Source organism: Babylonia areolata, chromosome 23 (assembly GCF_041734735.1).
Source record: "Babylonia areolata isolate BAREFJ2019XMU chromosome 23, ASM4173473v1, whole genome shotgun sequence".
Taxonomy (NCBI): Eukaryota; Metazoa; Mollusca; class Gastropoda; order Neogastropoda; family Buccinidae; genus Babylonia; species Babylonia areolata.
Window position 1 is genome coordinate 49,488,283 of NC_134898.1, and position 23,593 is coordinate 49,511,875.

Genomic DNA, 23,593 nt, shown 5'->3' on the forward strand with positions numbered 1-23,593 from the left:
GCATCACAAGTTTTCACCTGATTGAAAAGGGCTTCAGGTACTCATTCCAGAATGCAAAACCCTAGTAGGATAACGCTATTCTGACGTCGGGGTCCACGATGAATATTGTTTAAACAAGTGAGCACATTACTGGAAACCGCAGTGACTTTGTGTTCTGGAAGAAAACTCTAAAGAATCACTAAGAACTCTGTCTAGTTTGTACCCGTACTTAACTAGAGAGAAAGTATTGGTTACTGGCGAGATCTGTCAGCTTGAAGCACAGAGTGAGTTAGGGATCAAACTGGGTCATGACAATGAAGAGAAAAGGTGCACTGTGTAAAACTGAAGCGATGACCTGCTTTTACATGGCCCAAAACGAAACGGTAGACATGTTTGTGTCCACCAAAATTCAAAATTCAATAAGCAATTTTGGTAATATTTCTCGTTTTTTGACCTGAGTAGTGTTCCAAAATCAATTCTTATGTAGTCATTCAGAAATGTTTCTGTGATGTCCCTTTACAATGTACACTCAAATAGTACATGTTTTTCAGTTTCAATAGAAGATTTACAACATATACACATCTTTTATCTGTTGAATCACTGTATCGGTGTAAGTTATTATTAACTGGTAATACATTCAGTCTGTTGTGTGATAGCTACTCTGTAACAGTACACGTCAATACTTGAGATGTATGTTTCTTTTTCAAAAATCGTTTTAAACGATGTGTAGCTCATATATCTGTCACTGTCTCTCAAGGATCCAGTCCATTCTTGTATGTACATATCAATAAGCCTTTGCTTCAAAGCACTAAGAAATATTTTTACATTACCAACACCTTGCTGACGCCAAACAATATTAAAACCTGCCTCACAGAAAATCTTCCTAACATGCGTTACCCAGCAGTGTTTCCCTGACATGTCTAAATTTATTAACATATGATAAGCTTGATATGGTAATCGATGAGGCTCCATGGAAATCAATTTTAACCAGTATCTTATGCAGCTTATATAAGAATTTATAAAAAAGTGGATATCGACATAATTCACCATACACCATTTTGTTAGGCGTTTTAACGGGTACTCCTAAAAATCGTTTACAAGCCATCAGGTGTACTTTCTCATTATGATCTAATCTATGTAATCCCCAGACTTCTGACGAATATAAGAGAATGGGCAATATTTTTGTATCAAAAATTTTAAAGAACACATTACACAAGAGAATTACAGCTTTTTTACCTTTATTTACAAAACGTTGAGTACCTAGTTTGGGACTAATTTTTGTTGTGAATCTATAACCAAGGTAGCGATAACTGTTAACAACTTCTAAAGCAACTCCATCAAAATGCCATTGTTCATTTCGAGCCAATGGTCGTCCCTTTCGAAAAACCATAATCTTTGTTTTCTCTATATTTACATTTAATATCATCTTATCACAGCACATCTTTAGAATATTTAACTGATTTTGTAACCCAGTGGGTGTTGTCGACAGCAAAGCAACATCGTCTGCAAAGAGCAGAACAAATAATTCTATGAGACCTGGAAGTAACTGGACTCCGTGTCTTCCTTTTTCTGAAACATTATCAGCCAACTGATTTATAAATAACGAGAACAGAGCAGGACTTAGAACACATCCCTGGCGGACGCCTACCGGACAATCAAAAAAGTTCGACTGTTGACAATTAGTTCTAATACAGGAGATAAGTGAATTATACATTGCTTTTAAAGATTAAAAAGTTTCCTGTAATACCATCATTTTGTAAACATTCAAGTAATTTGTCATGCTTCACAGAGTCAAACGCTTTCTTGAAGTCAACGAAAGCCACGTACATTTTCCGACCGTTTTTTGTCATACATTTTTGTATAATGGCATGTAAGGTAAATATGCGGGCAATAGTGGAATGATTACGACGGAAACCATCCTGACTTTCTGATATAATGTTATTGTCATCAAGCCACTTATATAATCTTGTGTTTAGCACGGTGGTGTAACATTTAGAAACTATACTTAACAATGATATTCCTCTATAAGTGTCTGGATCATTGACGTCACCTTTTTATGTATAGATATGATAATTGCTTTGGCCAAATCTGACGGATACAAACCCTTGTTAAAAATTACATTAAACAATTTGGTGAGAAACGGTATGACATGAACTTCTCCAGCGTTTAGCATTTCTGCTGAGATTTCATTCAATTCCGCTTGCTTTCCCTTTATATAAGGCTCTAATGGCGCTCGTGATTTCTTCCTCACTAATCCGTTTGTTCACATCAATATTTTCTCCCCCTTGAGTTTCTTCATCATTAATAATGTCTTCTTTTTCTTCTCCATTTTCTACATTTCCAAATACTCGTTTAAAATGTTCAAACCACTCATCCATGATTATATCATTATCATTGATTCCACTGTGTTTGCTATATCCCAAGTTCCGCATTTCATTCCAGAATTTTGAAGGCTCCGATAAACATGAGGCAAGTGATATTACTTTATTTCGCTTAAAAGCCTGCTTTTTTGTTCACAACATTTTTTTTTTTTTTTTTTTTTTTTTTGCCTGTACATAATGTTTTCTGTCGTCATCTTCTCTTGTTGTTCTGAATTTATTGAGTTTTCTTTCCCCTTGTCTCTTTTTTCATTTGTTGACAGTCATTATCAAACCATTCTGAACGCTTCTTACCCTTTGTCCCAGAGTTTTTTTTCATCATGCAAATGCTAGCAGACTTTAAACAGTCAACAAACAAGGATAATGCATAGTCAATATCTTCGTCTGCATAAATCATTGCGGAATTCAGTTTGTCTTGTAAAATGGGACTCTTAAGCTGGTACACGAATTCACATTTATCTGAATTCCACACGATTTTGGAGGGAATTTCTTTACTTTTTCTAGTATTCTCAGCACAGGCTGAAAGTTTAGCATTAGTTCTACATTTCAACATAACTGGCAGATGATCTGACTCCACGTAACTCTCTACGACAAGAGACACAAAATCTATGGAGGTAAATAATTCTAGTGACGACAAAAAGTAATTGACTGTGCTGGAACCTGAAACACCTATGTATGTACACCTGTCATCAAAATGATTATCATACAGACCATTAAGGATCAGGCAGTCAAACATACTACAAAATTCAAGGAGATGGTCACCAAAATGATTCATGTGTTCATCCTGGGAAATTCTTGGGAAAGGGGACTCATCCATTCTATGAAAATCACCAACATCGAAATTCTCAATACACTGGACATTTCTCGTCGCGGTTCTTGCGTTTAGGTCCCCAGAAATGAGCAAATGGAATTTGTGCTGATTACTTAAGTTAAGAATACATTGCTCTAGTCGTTCAATGCCATATCCGTCCTGGTCAGTTTTCCAGAAGTGTGAATCATACGGAGGTATATAAGCACATAGCCATATTATATCTTCGGAAGTCCCAAACAGGCGCTTTTCTATCTTTATCAAAACGAGGATGTTGTCAATATCTGTTTTGATATTTTCAATATAAGAGCTACATATTTTTTCAACATGACTACTACTCCACCTAAATACCTTCCTTGGTGAGAAAGCAAAGCTGAATCAAAGTCACTTGCAACAAAAGTCTCTGTGAGACACAAAATCATTTAAGGTGACCAGTTTTAAAAAATCATCATGCTCTAATTTTGGAAATAGTCCATTCATGTTATAGTTAAGAAAACGAACACAAGATTCGTCACATGCATTCTGATTAAATTTGCTGTTGATATTCTTATTGATTTTACTGGTTCCCATATTTTTGCCGCGATCGTTCGTTTGAATAGGGGCATGCATTATTGTTCCAGAATTGTTCACTGTATCATTCGGTATGTCCACAACAACATCAAGGGCCCGGCCGATGACCTATTGATTGCAGGGTTTTGTCTTTGCATTCTGTTTTTCTGCCCCTTCCTTGTTTGTGTTTTTGTTTGGCAGCACTTTTTTGAAAGTGTCTGTAAGTGCCTGGCTCCTGGTTCTAGCCTTCTGAGTATTACATTTGTCTTTTGCGTCTGATTCACGAGGGCTGTCAACAGTTGCCGCCTTTGTTGTGAACGTTTTTGTGTTGTTTGTTAAGCTAAACTCGCGTTTTGTAATGGGACAGACTCTTTGTTCATCGATTTGTGTGTTTCTGTTTGAAATTGTACTGTCTGTAGTCGTTTCTCTGTGTGTCTGGCTGTCACTGCAATCATTTGTGTTCCTGTCATGTGACAAAATCTGCGGAAAGGAACTATCCTTCTTAGTCCTGTGTGTGTCAGTCAGAACAGCACTGTCTTCGTCGTTCTTGTCACACATCACTGACTCACTCGTGTTACCACAGACTGTTCAGCAGACTCTCTTTTCAAAGCAGTCATCTGTTCACATTCTTCTTCCCCAGTGTCATTGTCAGAATCATCACAGTGTACAGGCCTGTCACTTTCTCCAGAATCGTCAAGTCCTTGTTCACGTCCTCCATTGTCTTTACATTTAGTGTCAGATTTTCTGTGAAGAACCTTATCTGGAACGGTCATTTCTTCGCCATGTGTACAGTCACTGTCTGTAGAGACGGTGTGTTCCTCATTATGATTTTTGCCTGTGACGCAGCTGATGGAGGGATGGTTTCCTGTCGTCTTCTGCCTTGGTCTTTCATTCTGAACAGTCTTGTGTGTCCTCCTGTGGATCCACTTTGAGGCAAACTGTTGAACTGGGTCACCTGGCTGTAACTGTAGATCCCTGGTGCTATGGGCCTGTCTGCTGTACGGCGTGGAGAGTCCATGGCGGGATGTCTCTTGGTGTCGTCTTTGGACCTGTTTTCCAGATCTCTTCTACTGGATCTACGTTCTACATCACTGTTGTCGGTTGGCCTCTCCTTTCCTGGGAACTGCCGCCTTTCATGTTGGGAAATGTTTCGCTGCTGTCTGTGATGGTGCGCCTGGTAATCCTTGCCCGGAACATTGTGCATGGAACGTGTGCCGTGGTTTTTCCTGTGATTCTGGTCCTCACGGTAATCTTTGTTTTGTCTTTTGAACATGTTTTGTTCTGTACAGGGATGATGATACTGGTCGCTTTGGTAGTCTGCACCTCCTCTTCTGTGTGTGCTAGGCTTCCTGTGGAATGTATACTGATATTGGTCTTCTTGATAGTCTTTGTGTTGATTTCCGTTTAGACCATTTCCTTTGTGCACTGTTTTATGGGAAGACACGGATTTCCATCCTTTCCAGTACCGGTCTTGGTCTTGTTTGTCACGATCAGTGTGTGGCCAGTCTTCCGAATAATGTGGGTCGTTTTGATCACAAAATTCATCACTTTGGTGATTGTGCCATCGCGGGCTCAGTCTTTCAGGTTGTTTGTCGTGGACCAACAGTCTGCCATTGTGGCAGTACGCCACCTCCCCCTGCCTTCTGTGAAAGGACACCACTTCTTTCTGTCTGGAGGTCAGACCAGAAGTCACTCTTATGCCGTTATCACGAAGGTCATTTCTAAGAGTCTTGTCGGTCAGAATAGCCATTTAGTCAGACCACCGACAAAACTTAACAAGAAGAGGTCTCGGTTCTCTGCTCTGCCCACGATTTCCAAGTCGCACAGCGCGGCTGATGTCTGTGTCACTCCATGTTATGTGGTGTGAAAAATAATTCAAGATGTCAACAATCTGTTGTATGTTAACTTGTGGGTCATCCTGTCTGAGTTCCTCAACACCCAAAAAACTTCACGCTGCATCTTTTTACTTATTGTTCTGTTTCATCTACCTTGTCTTCTAGTTTCTGCAGTTTGTCTAAAATAACGTCCTTGTCTTCGAGCACGTCAGCAATGTCTTCTTCGCATCTCTGTAACCCGGTTTTCAGTTGACTCACCTCTACAGAAAAGTGTTGAATGTTTGTCTCTAGAGTTTTTTTAATCGACTGTCCATGTTCGCTGAAAGATTGCTGTACAGCATTTGTAATCCGTGCATGACTTGATTAAAACGCCAGTCAACAAACTGAAGTACGTTATTTTCATCAGGCCCTGTGTTGGATTCCACGTCCATGCAGGTAAGTAGCAGAATAGCGCAGAGGTAGTGGGCCAGAGACAGCTGCATGCGATGAACTTCAGGTGGTGACATTTCGCTCACTCGCATTTTCAACACTGCACGCAGGCAATGGCGATACTGTTTACAGTTTGGAAAAATGAAATAAAATTGTAAAGTTGGCAATATCTCCTTGATTTTCTGTCCAACAGGCTGAATACTTTACAGAAAGCTTGTTGGTATAATTAATCAGTCCACTGATACTTCAGATTATCTGCTAGCAGAGAGAGAGAGAGAGACAGAGACAGACAGACAGACAGAGACAGACAGACAGACAGAGACAGAGAGTTCCGATGAAGAACAGACGAATGATAGTGATAAGGTGGACGATGATACTTCAGCCCTGTCTTTACACTGCTCAGTACATACCAGTACTCGGCAGTCTGGCAGCTGAATTCTTGAGCAGAGCAACGACAGAGTTGAGTCACTTGTGAAGGGGTTTGGCGCATCTGTCAGATGGATGGGCAGTGAACCAGTACCCAGCTCAACCGATAGTTCTTGCTCTGTTGTCGGTGATGTCATCCCAGTTTACTCAGTAACTTCTTCCATACATCGCATGTTCGTATTGGAGTTTTGGTTGATGCTGTATGTTCAAGCTGTATCTAAAAAAAACATGTCCAAGATATTTATCCAGTGTTTTTTTACCCGTCCATTACCCCACAAAATCAGTTGTATGGATGGGTTGGTTGAATATGCTGAAGTTCATTGCTCTTCTGCAGCATAAATAAGCCATATGTGAACTTGGGAAGTTTTTTGTTTTTGTTTTTTGTAATTTAATCAATTAATTGATTTTAGAAAAGGAAACGTTGTGTTTTCATTGCCGATCAGTTTATATGCCTATATGCAGGTCTATAAACTGAGTGGCACATTGTCTTTGGAGGGTGATAATTGTTAAAGTGCAGGCTCTGCTATTTGCAGATAACAGAACTCTTAATAGCAGTAATGATTATGATGTTGACGATAATGATGATGAAACACTAAAACCACCACCACCACCACCACCACCAACACCAATACAAAGAACACTATCAAGAAGAAGAAGGACCATTATCCTCATGATCATGAAGTTCATCGTCACCGTTGAAGACGTCAGTAGCTCTGAAGATGAGAACGAAGTACACGATGAACATAAAAGAAGCTCTACGGTCCCACCAACCCTCACAGGAGCCATCCATTCAAGTGACTATATCCCATGCCACAGTCCAAACAGAAGAGAAGGCATTTACAAACCTGAAATCGTCCATCAAGTCCTTTTTCTCACCAAAGAAACCCACTGTGAATGAACCCTCTACCCCAAAACTTTCGTCAATTCCCTCAAATCAAATTGTTAATCAACATCCACCATAAAACCATCAGTTGAATTGTGCCCTTTCAATAGTCAGAACATATTCTGTGGGTATTAATGACAAAACCAAACACCAGACACCGGTCAGCAGCAAACACTCAGTCACACCAGGATCAACAGCTGAGCCGGCGAAGGCAGCCCCCTCAATCAACATGGCTGTAAAGTCTTCAAGTGATTTATTATCCGCAAGTAAAACCCAAACTGGCCCTTCAAAAGGAGCCAAACATGACAGAAAAGAGAAAGCCACTGCACAGAAAAAGAGGTCGCCACAACTAAACGCAGACAGACACGGAAACAACGCCAACAGCTGGGCAAGGGAGAGTTCAGAGGAAACACAGGACTGAAAGCGACACCACGGACAACGACGAGGACGAGAATCGTCAGGACACCCACAAAATTTCCCAACTCCCACGAGTTACCCTGCTCCACGACTCAGTGTCGAAAGGAGTGCAAGCAGACAGACTTGGTCGTTCTTATTGCCTGGACATCGATAAAAGAAGATTGTCAACAATTGGAAATTTCTCTATGCAAGATTCAGAACACCCAGACGCCATAGTTATTCACTCTGGTATCAACGACCTAAAAAAATATGACAGCTGAAAAAAGATGCAACAACCTTGTTGCAGCGGCCACAACAATCAGTACGAAACACCCCACAACAAAAATTATAATCAGCAAAACAACTGCAACAAGGTCAGATGAACTCAACCACAAAGTGGAGCTGTTGAACGCCCTGGCCTTCACAAAATTTCACAATGCTGACAACGTGTCCTTCCTGGGACACGACAGCCTTCAGACAACTCGCCATCTCCAAGACGAGATCCACCCGAACAGGAAAGGAGACAGTATCCTTGCAAGAAACATTGGTCGACATTTGGAAGCTATTTTGTGGGAAAGACCTAGAAGGAAACGGCAATCCTCGACCAACAATTTTAGAAAAACAACAGGCCAGTACCAAAGACCACGCCAGCAACAACGAAGAGAGGGAGAATTCCGCAGAAGAAACTACGACAGGAGCAACAACCACAATGCTGGATTCTACAACGGATACAAGACGACAAACAGAGGTTTCTATTGCAACAACGAAGAGAACGTCACCTACATTGGACAGATGAGAAGATCCCGACAGCACGCTACACAGAATCGTCTACCACGTTCGTCAAACATGAACACTGCCACAAGTCAAAAATACAATCAAGGGCGATATGATAATTCTGTCTACTATGACGTCAGGGAAGATGGCCGTGGCCATCATGCAGTGGACCAACACTGGAGAAAAAAACTGGTACAACAATGACAGGCCAACAAGCAACTATTACATCTACTGATGAAGTGCTGACATTGTAGATTTTGCAGGCAAGATTGTATTGAGTTAACGCGCATTAACTGTATTATATCTTTTGGGTTTTCCTTTCTCTTTTCCTTTTTTTCATTGTCTAATTCCAAAAACAACTTTAAAGATATTTTCATGGAACCTTAAGGGTTATAAAGAGACAATTGACGGACTTCAGATAAATAAATTAGTTGACCCCGATGTTTCATAGGATTTAAAAGAATATGACATACTTTTTTTTTTCAAGAAACGCACCTGAATAAAGAAAGTCCAGAATTCTCACCAGGAATCCACTATGTACGACAAAAACGGAGTAAATCAGCAAGTTCATCTGGTGGTATATCGGTATATATCAAAGAAAATATCCGAAGATACGTCAAAATTCCACCAGGTACCAACAGTGATCTAGTATGGTTAATGATGCCTGGGACCAACAATGACAATGATATTTACATTGGATGTGTATATATCCCACCACAAACAGCGCCATTTGGTCGAGACAACACCGCGAGCATATGGGACAAGACAGAGGATAGCGTGGAACAATTAACACTAAAAGGATATGTTATATCGTGTGGTGATTTCATTGCACGAACTGTGCAAGTTACTGATTACATTAAGATGGATTCTGATGACAATGTATATAATTTGCCACGTACTTATTCATTTGACACAGAGTGCGATAAAAATTCCATGGACTCTTTGATACAAAGAACTGGCAGAAAATTGATATCAATGTGCATTGACAATGATCTGTGCATCCTTAATGGAAGAACACTGGGTGATCTTCATGGGCATTTCACATGCTATAATCAGCATGGTAGCAGGGTTGTAGATTATTTTATTTGCTCTAAGGCAATTAGACAGGAAATACTACACATGAAAGTTCACCCTCTTACAAGGTTTTCTGATCATTGCCAACTAGAATTAAAATTATTTATGACTGGACTATGGAGACAAAAACAAAATATAGTAGTTAAATCTGACGATAGAAGTTTACTTAAAAATACATCTAAACAAAAACTATATTGATAAAAAATACATTTGGGATCAATATTCATCAGCAGCATATGTCAAAGCTTTAGGTTTACCATGGATACAGGAACAAATACATGATATATATATATATATATATATATATATAACAAACTGAGCAGTCAAACTGTTAATCAATCTATCGTTAATGACATAGAAGTAAATGACGTTGTTAATGAATTCACACAAATAATGGTTTGACAGAGACTGTTATCAACACAGGAGCGACATTAAATCAATTTTGAATGCGTTAAATAGGCAGCCACACAATCAGTCTTTACGTCAAAAATATTTTGCTAAACAGACTGGTAAAACAAAAGAAACGTTCATATAAAAATCTCTGAGTGAAAGAATTAAACGAGGCGCTCAATAAAGATCCAAAGTCAGCATGGAAAATGATTAAAACTTTGCAGACAATGGGAGAACAGAACGAATGTAAACATCAATTAAATGTTTCAAAATGGATTTATCATTTAGAAAATTTAATTGGAAAAGATGTGGAAATAAATGACGAGCAAAAAACAAAAGTTCAAGATGAACTTGAAAACACTGAAATGTTAGATGATGGTAATACATTAAGTTTCAATAAAGAAATTACTGAAGAAGAAATACGAAAGGCATGTGTAAGTAAAAAAACAACAAAACAACAACAACAACAAAATCGCCAGGAAGGGACGCAATAACAAATGAACTGACCAAAAGCAGTCTTCCTGTTCTGTTACCTGTCATGCAAAGCTATATAATATGATATACTCAACAGGTGTGTATCCAGACAATTGGAAAACTGGTATCAGTATCCCTCTATATAAAAGCGGCAACCCAATGGACCCAAACAACTATCGGGGGATTACACTGACTAATACATTAGGTAAAGTATTCTGCGCAATCCTGAATACAAGAATGAATGAATAACTGGAGACTAACGACGTTTTGATCGAAGAACAAGCCGGATTTCGAAAAAAACTATAGAACCACCGATCAAATCTTTGTTTTAAAAGTGCTAGTAGATGAGATAATAATAATATAAAGAAACAAACAAACAAACAAAAAAAAAAACCAAAAAAAAACAAAACCCAAAAACCCAGTCAACTATATGTTGACTTGTAGATTTTCAAAAAGCGTTTGACAGTGTTTGGCATGATGCAATGATGCTGAAGCTACACCAAATAGGAATAAAAGGTAAATGTTTTGATATCATAAAAAATATGTATACGAACGCTAAAATCTACGCAAAATCACAAGATCATTTCAGCAGATAATTTATTATTCGAAAGGGGGTACATAAGGGAAATACACTCCCCAACGATTCACAACACTTCATCTACTAGACTCCCATGTCTTTTATATGCATATGATTTATTTATTTTATCGTTACCTATAGATGACTTGCAACAAAAGCTTAACATTTTACATTCATACTGCAGTCAATGGGGCTTATGTTTGAATAGAGAAAAGACAAAAGTAATCGTTTATAAAAAAAAAAATAAATAAATAAAAAAACAACAAAAAAACTGTCCCTAAAATACCCCTACATTTTAGATGTGGACATAATTGAAACAGCAGAAGAATATAAATATTTAGGAGTTATATTTCATAGATATGGCAACTTAAGTCGAGCACAAGGTCATCTTAAAAAATCAAGCAAATAAGGCTCTACATGTGCTACTCAGAACATTTCGTAATACAAATATGAATACAGGTATCATGTGTCAGTTAGGGAGATTCCCTATTAGCCCAAAAATAATATGTTAAGTTATTGGCCATTGGATACATATATTAGAGCTTCCTCAAAATTCACTTGTATACACAACACATAAATGCATGTATCGTCAAACAAATGAAAATGTTCAGTGGCTACTTTTCATAAGAAATGTATTAACTAGCACTGGAATCGATCATGTTTGGAGAAATCAGATCACTTTTAGTGTTAAAAGATAAAAGAATGCTATATCCAAGAAGCTTGAAAATGAATATGTAAAATTTTGGAAACAGAAACATAATCGTTCGTCTAAATTAGAATTTTACAAGAACGTTGTGACAAATTATAAAATTGAACCGTATTTAAAGAATACAGCAAATACACAGCACAGGAAAGCACTGACCATGTTACGAATCAGCGCCCATGACTTACAAATCGAACAGGGAAGATATAAAAATACACCGAAAGAACAAAGATTGTGTGATACTTGTAACAGTTTAGAAGATGAGATTCACCATTTAGACAATTGTGTAAAGTACAATACTTACAGACACAGATTCCTAATCGATATATGTCGTCGAAATGCGTTAAGCCTAGTGAATTGATCCTTCTAACAGAATTACAGCCAAGGCTGGCGAAATTTGTTCATGAATGTTTCTCTTCTTAATATGCTCATGTTTATGTTTCATTGTGTCTTAGGAACTTTAAGGTTTTATGACCATAAAAAGTATTCTATTCTATTCATGCAGCCCTGCTGTGGGCAGGCAGTAACAGATGACAGTGCTTCTTCTCCTCTCTGCGGGATTGATCTCTTCAAATGCCAGAGCTCCCTTGCATCATCAGGTGTTGCGGTCAGTTGCAACAGTTTTGCACCTGGGAATGGCAGTGCTGAAGCCCCAAGGAAACAACCAGGCTGTCCTTGCAGCGTTTCAGAGTTTTTCCTGTATTCCTTGCACCAGCAGCCAGCTCAGAGAACACTATCTTTTGCAATGAATAGCCTGTCATCCACTCCCACTACATGTCCAGCCCACCAAAGACCAGATTTCATGATGAGTGCTTCAGCCCTGTTCTGTGTTGGAAACTCTGTCTTCCCATGAACTGCAAATGATCTTGCACAAGCATCAGAGGTAGACTTGATCCAGTGTTCCGATCTGCTTCCTCTACAGCGTCCATATCTCACAACCGTATAGCAGATAAGTAGTGACAACTGCCATGGGAGCTGTCAGATTTGTGGTCTGTTTGATGCTGGGTTCACCCCACACTCATATCCACAGCCTGCCTATGGAGCCACCTACCTTTGCTGGTCTGTTTGAGACTTCTTTGCCCATGCTGCAAGCTCATGAAAGGCAGAAACTCCCCAAGCATGTGAATTCTCCACATGTTTCAGTGTTGCACCTTCTACTTCTATTTGAGTGAGTTATCATCATTGAATGATCGGATGATGCCAACAAACTTCGGGTAGTCGGCCAAGCTTGGACGCTCCCAGCTGATGGTGTCAAAATGCCCTTTCTGATCAACAAAGAGGGAGAGTGGTTCTGATTCTGCTCACAATGCTCCATTTGTAGTTGTCGAACTGCAAAGGTCATGTCCATCATCCCTCTTTTGTTCCTGAAACCACATTGGCTTTAGGAGACCACATCATACAGCAGGTGGTGTGTGTGATGTGGTTCAGGAAGACATGGGCCATGAACTTCCCTGCAATGCACAATGGTGAAATTCCTCTGTGGTTTTCACATGATGCTCGCTGTGCCCCTTTGGTTGTGTAGAAGTGGATGATACTGGTATCCTTGAAGCTTTATGTCACTGATATTTACTCCCAGAACTGCTGAATATGGTTGGTAAGTTTGAAAGTAAAGGCATGTCCTCCATCTTTGAAGATCTCTGGGGGTATTCCATCAAGACTGGATTTCGCTTCATGAACCCCCCCACGCTTTATGAAACATGGAAGGTCATCAGACATCTCCAGTTTGGGAAAGGAAAGTGCCAGGTCTTGATGGAATACCCCCAGACATCTCCAAAGATTGTCCTGAGTGGCCTGCTGGTTGATCCGAGGTGTGAAGAGCAGTTGACTGAAGAGTTAGCTCCAACGATTTATGGCGTCACTCTTCTCGGTAAACAGAACGTAGTCAGCCAAGCATACAGGTGCCATGGCGTTCGAGAAGAGGCCATAGACATCTTTCCTGTTCGAACGCAGTGACGCCTTCTTGAGAAACTGAAACTGAAAACTGTAGACTGCATTCCGGAAGCTGGCCCAGGCTTTCTCTGGGTTGCCTTCTGCTGGTAGAGTCTTCAGATGTTCACAAGGATGGTAACAAGGGTTTCTTTGGTCTCAGGGTTGGCAATGTTTTGAACGTCCAGCCTCATCTTCATGTCAGGTTTCTGGGCTCTGTGTCTGCTGGGAAAGTAAAAGTAAACACATACCTCAGGAGCACATGGTCTGTCCAGCAGTCAGCTCATTGCCCTTGTGATGTTAATGTCCTGGATATCTCGGCTCTTGGTGATCACGTTGTCAATTAGGTGCCTGTGTTTAGAATGGGAGTACACCCATGTGGACTTGTAGCTGTCAGGTAGCTGGTTGGGTAAGGTGATGGTCAGACCAAGTTCAGCACAGAATGTAAGGAACAGGTGGCCGTTTGAATTCTCCTGTCCCATGCCAGGAGGCCCGGTGACATCTGGCTAAGACTGAGAATCTTTGCCCACACGGACATTGAAGACCCCAAGTAGCAACAGCTTATCATCTCTTGGGACTGAAGGTAGTAAGCCAGGGGGATTACGATAGAATAATCATTTTTGCTTCTTGGAGCAGGTCATGATGAGAGTGTATACGCTGACAGAAGATCACCCAAGGTATTGGACCCCATAATGACCTCTTAACCGTCATCATGAGAAAGAAGCTCAAATGGTGCAGACACTTGCAATATCCGCACCGTACCATGCAGTAGGAAGAGAGGGAGGCAAAAGAAAATGTGGCAGGACAACATCAAATAATGGACAGCTCTGAATATCCCAGTTTCACAGAGAGTTGGGAGAGACAGTAATCGATGGAGAGAACTGGCCTGGAAATCATATGTGGTGCTCCGACGACCCCCACTGGGTTATGGGATAGGTGAAGTATGTGCTGACAAGCATCAAATGTGTCTTTCTTTGCAAAGGCAGTCTCATCAACATCAGGTGGTCGCTGATTCCTGTTGGAGGGTACTCCAGGCTCTTGAAGAGAGCAGTGTGGATGGCAAAGCCAATTCCTGCTTTCCTTTAGTCATCCAGAATATTTCCTGTGCAAACGAAAGTGTAGCAAACCCCAGTCTCAGTGTTCTCCCTTGTGTCTGCCGTCGATGTTTTACCTCTGGAGTTCACAGCCAATGAGTGCTGTTCAACGTTCTGGTCTGCTGCAATGCTTGTTGTCCATCGCAGTCCTGTTCTGGGCTCCAACACGTAAAGCGTGCTTCTGGGAGGATCCTTTGGTTTCCATCTTGGATGATTCGTTTGTGTTTCTACCGCAATGTCCAGTCCGCTGCGATGAGCTGACAGAATGAAATGAGACAGGTTTTCTTTTTTCTTTCTTTTTGTTTTTTGTTTGACTCTCGCAATAAACCATACATTTACAGACGCCCAGTCACACAACAGGAAAACGTTCTTTCCAGCATTTCCAGAGGGTGTGTTGTAGAAACTAGAATGCTGACTCAACCTCATGGTGATGCGCACTTCACAGGCACATGCATGTACTAAGAGACACAATGTTAAGGGCAGGCTTTCTTCAGATAACTTTTTCTAGACCCTTCTCCCAGAGGAAGGAGCATTGTTGTCCATGAAGTGGGCTTCCCATCACCAGAGTAGCTGCTGAACCCTGCCCTTGCCTAGAGTGAACATAGAATGATGATTCAGCCCTGGCTGCCTTAGTGCAGATCCGTGACAAGCGGCCCCAGCATCATATTCACGTGTCACCTTCGCCACTCAACCATCGTCCCAGGACTTTGAAAAGGAGAGAAAGATGAGAAGAATGGTGTTACACTGAATCATGGGCAAGAAAGGGTGAATGAAATTGTACAAGCACCATGACCTACCTCTCGGCCCAGCCGCTGTAGCCAGGAGGGACATAGTGACACATCCTGACCACGACTGAACTGCAGCAGCTGCCAGAATGGTGATGGGGTTCTTCACCAAGCTGATGTACAGGCTCCACTCAGGCTCAGTTTGCATCACAGATTGACCTAAACTTACAGTTGGGCCAGCAGCAAAGTGAGAGCTGTAAGATGAATGTTTCTCCATTGCAGTGGGAAGTCATTAACAGCTTCGTCTTTTGTGAAGGACTATGACTCTCAAACCAGCAGGCAAGATTGCACTGGGTCTTAGTGCTGCAGCTTTGGGGGCTAGTTGGCCTTTGGGAACCATCCCAACACCGACTGTCCTAAAACCCTCTTGGTTGAGAGAGTGGGGATTAACTTGGGCAAGACCCTCTCCACTATAATCAAATTTTAGCCCAGATAGTTGGGACAGCAGTTGCCTCCTCTGCTGTTCTGATGGTCATAGTCAGACACGACTGACTATCACCTCTGGATCTTCACTGGAGTTTACTCCCTTAGTAATTGATGTTCCCAAGCCTTCCCACAAGGCTGTTGGGTAATTTCACAAAGACTGGAAGGCTCGTGGAGGGCAGGGACGTCTCTCTCTCTCTCTCTCTGTGAGCAGTTCACAGGTCCTACCCACTGCCCTGGTAATGAAATGATGTCATAGATTTTTTTTCTGTTTTCGTTCATTCTCTCTTTTCTGAAAGCAGTCCACAAGGAAAATTATTTGACAAATAGAAAGAAAAGAGAAAAAAAGAGGAAAATTATTTGACATTTGACATTGATGATTTCATGATCACATAAACAGTCTCATTGTTTAAAACAAAAAATGTCACTTGATAACAGCTCCAACATTAATAACAAAAGTTCAAAAATGTAAATATGAAAAAAGCTGAAAAGGTTTTCCCCCCAAGATTCTCTGCAGACGAATAAATGTTCGAACATTCCATAAGGTTGTTGACCACAAATATGTCATCTCAGAAAACAGCTTTCCTGAGAATCAAGTCAAATCATGTCAAGTATTTTATAGCCCAGCAGACTAAAGACTGATTACCCATCAGGTTTTGAACAGCAACTGAAGGTAACCTCATTTATGTTAAAAGGTCAATGTATCAGTTCACCCACTTGTTACTCAGTCTGAGTAAAACGTAAACCAAGTAAAAAAACAACAACAACAAAAACAACAACAAACAAACAAACAAACAAAAAAAACAATAAAAAAAACCCCTGACCACTGCTGATTTCCTTCAGGAACTGGACAAAAGAGAGTCCGTGGGGGACATCCCGGAACAAGCTCTTTGTGGAGCTAGCTGCACAATGTGTGTGTCTGATATCATGCAGATCCCAGCAGTCAACCAGAAGACGTTTCATGCTGAGAGGCTGATGGCACAGGCAGCACACACCAGTGGGGAGGTATTGAAGACAAAATTAATTCATTTTGCCTTCAGGCAACTTACCTTTGACATGGTACAGACCCGCGGGTACAGTTTATCGTGAAGGTTTAGTTATTCAAGACACGCAGCTGCGCCCAGGTGAAAAAATCCCCGCGATTCCCTTCTGCTCATGCTCTCAGCTTTACTTCTCACCACACAACAGTTCAGAGTATTGTCGAGAGTTCGCAAAACACGTGCTGTCCGCAAAGCACGACTGTTTTCACTCAAAAACAATTCTACAAAAAAGGTGCCGCCATATTTACCTCTGCTTCGTGGGCAGTCACCCTTGGCAGGTCGTTGGTGTATTAGGGTGCCTTCAGGTTTGTAGGCTCTTGTGTACATGAACACAGGATATTACTTACCCTCAGGCAGTTTACCTTGTCTCAGGCAGATTACCCGCATGTACACATTTACATGCAAGCACAATGGTCTCTTGAATAAGGCCCCTGCAGTGAGCTTCTCCACCTCTCAATGTAAAATGATGTGTCACATGAGAACGACCTAAATGGAGTCTGTTTTGGACGATCTCTTTTTTCCTGTTTATTAGAAAGGAAGGAAGGAAGGAATTCCATGAGGTGAGGATGTGTGTGTGTGTGCATGCGTGCGTGCGTGTGCGTGCGTGCATGCGTGCGTTTGTGTGTGTGTGTTTTGTGTGTGTGTGTGCGTGAAAGAAACCTGATTGAATGACACACGAAACGAATGACGAGCACCCAGTGGCAGCTGTCAGTGGGCAATTCTTCATCCATTTGTGTGTGTGTGTGTGTGTGTGTGTGTGTGTGTGTGTGAAAACATTTGTCTCAGTGTGTAAATCTATAATATATATATATATATATATATAGATATATATATATATATATTCAACAAACAAAATGTGCAAAACCAACATACACAATTTTACCAAAGATTTTGTCGATGACCACTGTCACTGACTCCTGTCACGCGTGCTCTGTTTCCATGCAATCAAAGATACGCATGAAAGAGTGCCATTGCAGTGTCCACTCTTTCAGTACATTGGACAAGGTAACAAGAGATGTATCATACATACAATATTTATTCTCTCCCTCCCTACTTCCTTCCTTCCTTCTGTCCTTCCTTCCCTCCGTCCGTCTTTCTTCCTCTCTTTTCTACAATACCTTCTGCTGTTCTTATTCACCCACTCATATTCTTAAATCCATGCATGTTCGTATAATCCACAGACCAGTATGGATCAGCTGGAAAAGGATGGTTAGACTTAACTCACTCAGTACGGCCAGTCCTCTCTTCTCCTCTAAACAGACCCCTCGGATGTCCAGTGGGTGTCTGAATGACCCAACCTTTAGCTTCCGTCGTCAGAATTGTGGTATTCTTTGTCAACATTCGCCTCTTCAGTATAAGAGCCCGCCGCTTGCAATATTTTGATGATGGTAATTGGGGTGAAACGCTGTTAGCGTCGTCTCTTTCGCCGTTCGTATGGAGAGAGTTAAAGTGTTCATCCTTGTAAAAAGGTTGATTTGTTCTGGTTCTCTGCCTTTCTTTCCTCTGTTAAGTCATGTGGATCCGACTGAAGAGACAGAGAGAGAGAGACAGAGACAGGGACATACATATAAACATACATACAGACAGTCAGAGACAGACAACAGAGACAGAGAGAACATAGTCACGGATATCAGTGTTTTATTCAATATTGGCCATGACCTCTTATGAAGGGGTGGTATATATTGATTATCAACATTTTTTGGTATTTATGACCTGCACAAATGGGGTTAATGCACACTTGAAGGGGGTCACGTGATCTGGCTGATGCTGCGAGCCTGGCACTGACCGAGATAAGGGATTCTGTGTACAAACAGGCCCTACACGTTTCATTAAAATGGGGTTTTGTGCGGCATTTGGGTGTTCTAACAGCTCTGACCCCAAGAAAAAATGCAAGGAAAAGGGAATTAGTTTCCATGCCTTCCCGATTAAAAATCCAGAGATGTTGAAGTTGTGGATTACAAAGATAAGAAGAGAAGGATTTAAACCAACCCAGCACAGCCTTCTTTGTTCCGAACATTTTGAAGAGGAATCCTTCACGTATCAGAACTTTACAGGTTAGTTTTCCACTTTATATTTTATTTCATAATTCATAATTCATAATTAGCCTGCTCAAACATTTTTATAGTGTGAATCAGACTGGATTATGAGTGGATAGTAGTAATCATGTAGCCAAATGTACGCATGTTAGTTATAAAAAATGCTGTACAAGATGAGGTAGATTTGTTGAAATAGATCTACAGTTCCATAGCATAATAATTATATCTGTTCATATTTTAATCATGCCAAAATAAATGTTGTTTTAATAGATCTATACAAGAAAACATTGTCATACTTTTGATAGTGAATAGCACTGAATACTTTTGTGTGAGTGGTACTATCATTATATCATACAAAACAATATCCTCATTGATATTTCAAATAAAGGAAACAAGTCAATTGTGTATTTTAGTTTCTCAATCAAAGAAACTGAGTAAATGATTAAAAAAACCACAAATGAAAACATTTCTTCTGATGCCCATATCATTTACAATTTCAAACTAAAAATGTAGGGTAAATAATGTTCAAAAAAGAAACTTGTAAGCTTGGCGAGTGCCTGATCACAGAACTTGGCATCAAAGTCAATGGAATCAATAATGCATGGTTTACCATAGTCATAAAAAACAACCAAAAGGCACTTTGTCAAATTTGCACAATACATTTGCATTTGGATCTGAGTGTAATACTTGTGACTTTGCTTCAAATGATATAATCCATCACCTCTTTTTTCCAAACAAAAATCTTTTCTCTTTTCCACCAGATTTTCAATACTTGCATGATCCGGATTGAAAATACATTTTACTTCTAATAAACATGTGTCATCTTTGTGATATAACAAACCAGTGTTCCTGAAAATGTGATGGGGAAATTTGCACCTGATAATGTTTTTGACCATAGGCTCCATTTGAAGACCAAATTGAATTGGCTTGATAGAACTACGATCTTTTGACATTTTCCCAGCTAGTGTAGCTGGAAGCGATAAAAAATCTTTTGCATGACATATGATGTGTACATTTGATGCTGTCAATCTAAGCTTCCTCTCTGACACCCAAGCATCTGTGTTCTGAGACATTGTTGCTTTTTCAAGAGCTATGCATTCTTCATATGTTTTGTTGACCCTTTGATGGTAAAAGAACATGAGATTGACAGGGAGATTTTGTGGAATGTAACTGTAAAAAGACTTTGACACAGGGAAAACAGGAAGCGGGATAGTTTTAGGGTAGAAAATGTCATATGACAGCAGAACATTGTCATTTGTATTCAAAGTTCCAAATATAGGACATGACGAATCTAAATTGCTCAGTACTGAGAAGTCCACAGTTGTAGAAAAATTAGATGTTGTAGAAGAAGCAATGTCGGAGACTTTTTTTGGAGACACAGGTTTGGGGCGTGGTTGGTGCCATGTCTGTAGTCTTTCTGTAGGTGCAGCATACATCTCCTATCTGCTGTAGTCCTCCAACAATGTCAGTAACCCAAACATCTGTTTACAACAGGCAGGACTTGAACCCCCTGGACACTCACACTCTCCTGTCACCTGTAACAATCAATAACAAGTCATGTTTAGTTATAATGAAAAGTATTTAGTGAACACTACCCTTAGGCCGCAAGTTATACTGTATAAACATGTAATACAGGTGGTCTGTGTAGGTAGTGACAATTTACAAACACCATGAACACTGTAACAATGTAACAATTCATGCAGTCTCTATTTTAAATGATAATCTCTTTTGACAGGTTGTCTCCTCCCCCCCCCCCCCCCCCCCCCACACACACACTTTGCCAAGCATTAATGACAGGTTCCACAGTTAAATGCAAACCAATGCCAGTGCCCAGCAGTATCAGTCTATCACTAGGCAATGAATGGAATTCTCTTCGAACTAGCGAATTTCCAAGCTGTGCTGTTACTTTCAAACCTAAAAAGGAACTCTAAACTTATTTATGATATAATAACTTACCACTCCATCCTTTGAAATGACAGCATGTGTTTTGTAGACTGTGGATTTTTTCATCTCTGCTTTCACCCGTGCTCTCACGATCCATTCTTTTTCATTTTCGGAAAACTTGACATCGGTTACAAAACGAGAATTGTAGAGTTCTCTGCCTTTCGTAATAATAAAATTGTAATTGTTTTCACACTTGTGAGCACTGTTTAAAGTTTCCGTGTACTTCAAAATGTTGATGAAGGTAAAATCTTTCAAGCAAAGGGGATGATCAGTAATAGAAAATAGATCGCTGGTCAGTTTAGCCGCCATGCTGATGCTGGAGGTAAACAGCCAGATCACGTGACTCGAGCTCGAGTGTAAAAGTGTAACTTCATTCAAAGTCCCCCTCCCCCCCCCCCCCCCCCACACATATATATATACCCCCCTCCCTCGCCAAAACACACACAACCACAAGGCACAACACTCTCCTGATCACCTCCGTTTTGTTGTGAATTTCACAGCTGGGATATAGATACTTTTGTTCATCTGTAGGTATATATATATATATATGTGTGTGTGTGTGTGTGTGTGTGTGTGTGTGTGTGTGTGTGTGTATTGTTAATCATCAAATATTCCAGCAAGACGAACAACACCAAATGAACAAACAAATGACAGAAATGTCCAATTGACATTCTAGTGCAGAAAAACGAGCAGCTTCGCTTCATTACTAGAATCGTCTGGTAAATAATTTGTTTTCCAGCTCAACGTGGCAATAAATATTAACAGGAGACAGAGCACAACACGAACCTACCTCATCAAACCCTTCACACACATCGCTCGTATCACTCAGAACACGTGCTGGTTCAGTGACATTGACACTCAGTGACACCGGTATCAACTTACTTTCTGTACCCCCACCAGAAAGTGCACCTTTTATGACTGAAAGGCTGGACAGTCTCTCAAGTCCATTCAAATAAGTTGTTTGCATGCATCAGAAGTGTGCTTTCGTCCATGGTTACATAAACAATTGTCGCCCTCTGGTCTTCCTGTCTGGTACTCTCAAATGAGTGGTTAGTCTCTACCTTAAGCCTCTTATACCCTAAAAAGTAACCACCAAGGAACACGTATGAACCATTAAACCCCTTTAGTGTCTGTGTGGCGTCAGCTGACGTCCTGCACAATTTCAGTTTCAGTTTCTCAAGGAGTTGTCACTGTGTTTGAAGAAATCCATATATGCTACACCACATCTGCTGGGCAAATGCCTGACCACCAGCATAACCCAGTGTGCTTAGTATGGCCTTGAGTGTGTACACATATATTTGTGTGCCTTTATGAGTGGATTTCTACCGCAGGATTTTGCCAGAGGACAACACTCTCATAGCCATGGGTTCTTTGTCAGTGTGCCAAGTGCGTGCTGCACACGGGACCTTGGTTTATTATCTCATCCGAATGACTCTTAAGTGTGCTTTTTCATTCATATGAACACACTGGATTTTTCCATTGTCAGGTAGTGGTTGATATGTTTTTTAAGGCATGTTTATAGTCTACTGGATGATGTAAGGCGCTTTGAGCGGCATTGGTGCTGGATATCGTGCCACAGAAAAACTATGTATTATTATTATCATTATTTTTACTACTGGACACTCAGTTTGATTTTCCAGTCCAACTTGTGAGAAAGGGCTAGAGCGGGATTCGAACCCAGACCCTCGCAGACTCAACTGTATTGGCAGATGAGCGTTTTAACTATCCTGCCACCTTCTGCCCCAAAGGTGTTGCTATAGTGCACTGAAGACGTCCACTGATGTCCTGAATCTATTCCGATTTTTTTCTCCATCGGAGTTTGGTTTATTGAATATCAACAGGCTCTGACGTCACTCCTTTCGATGATGATTTGTTAACTGGTGTACATGGAACACGCGTGGAAAGGGCATCGGATCCTTCAACAAGCAGAGATAGTGTCCAGTCAGTGGACGTATACGAATTTACAGGCTGTACAAATGATTCTAGATTTAATGATGGAGATGGGTCTCTCTTCTCTGATGATCCTTAGAACTTGAAGGTGATGACAAGAAAGTGACACAGCCCACTCTGTTCAGTCACTGTCTCCAAGCACACAGCTTTGTTGACTGTGACTGGCTGCGAGGGCAGTGTGTGTGCATGAGAAGGGTGAGGGGAGATGGAGAGGAGTGGTGTAAGACGATAGGTGGTCTGGTGGTCAGAGGGCGTGGGTGGGGGGGCGTGGCCGTGGACTGAGTGACGGCAGTGAACTGTTCTTTTCACTAATACTGCAGCTGACTGGACAACAGTCAATATTCCACGATCTTTGTAAAACCCAAGGCTGACAATGCAAAAGACGGAAACGCGTATTTTTTAAACACTTTTTTTTCTCATTGATCTGATGACAGACAACTTGTTTACAGAGGAAGCAAATCAATATGCACAGACAGACCAATACATTTTGAGAATTTCACAGTATTTCAAAGGAATGAAGGAAGAGGAGCAGCAATCATACTGAACAAAAACCTAAAAAACAAAGTTTTCACCATAAATCTAGAGAAATGGTGTAGCAACTCATGTGAACTAGTGGGGGTGCGTCTCGAAAAACCTGACGGAATTCACAAAAGCATCGTGCTCATCAATGCCTATGTTCACCCAGGAACCTGCACAACAAAAGAGGATTGGGCCTTTTTA

The 23,593-nt window shown here is 40.7% G+C and overlaps 1 protein-coding gene across 1 annotated transcript; it reads right to left on the reverse strand.

Moving 5' to 3' along the window:
• Positions 1-18,691: 18,691 nt before the first annotated feature.
• On the reverse strand, positions 18,692-20,415 carry LOC143297705 (uncharacterized). The gene is made up of 3 exons (XM_076610127.1): positions 20,287-20,415; positions 19,640-19,728; positions 18,692-18,743 (listed from the first exon to the last, which is right to left on the reverse strand). The coding sequence occupies exons 1-3, from the start codon at positions 20,413-20,415 to the stop codon at positions 18,692-18,694; spliced, it is 270 nt and encodes an 89-aa protein (XP_076466242.1).
• Between the last annotated feature and the right edge of the window lie 3,178 nt (positions 20,416-23,593).

Coding starts and splice junctions, on each gene's coding strand:
- LOC143297705 (XM_076610127.1), bottom strand. CDS start 20,415: ATGTATGCTGCACCTACAGAAAGACTACAGACATGGCACCAACCACGC. Junction 19,729..20,286: donor CTACAACTGTGGACTTCTCA/GTACTGAGCAAT, acceptor CTGGTGGAAAAG/AGAAAAGATTTTTGTTTGGA. Junction 18,744..19,639: donor ACTCAGATCCAAATGCAAAT/GTATTGTGCAAA, acceptor GTTTGTACACAG/AATCCCTTATCTCGGTCAGT.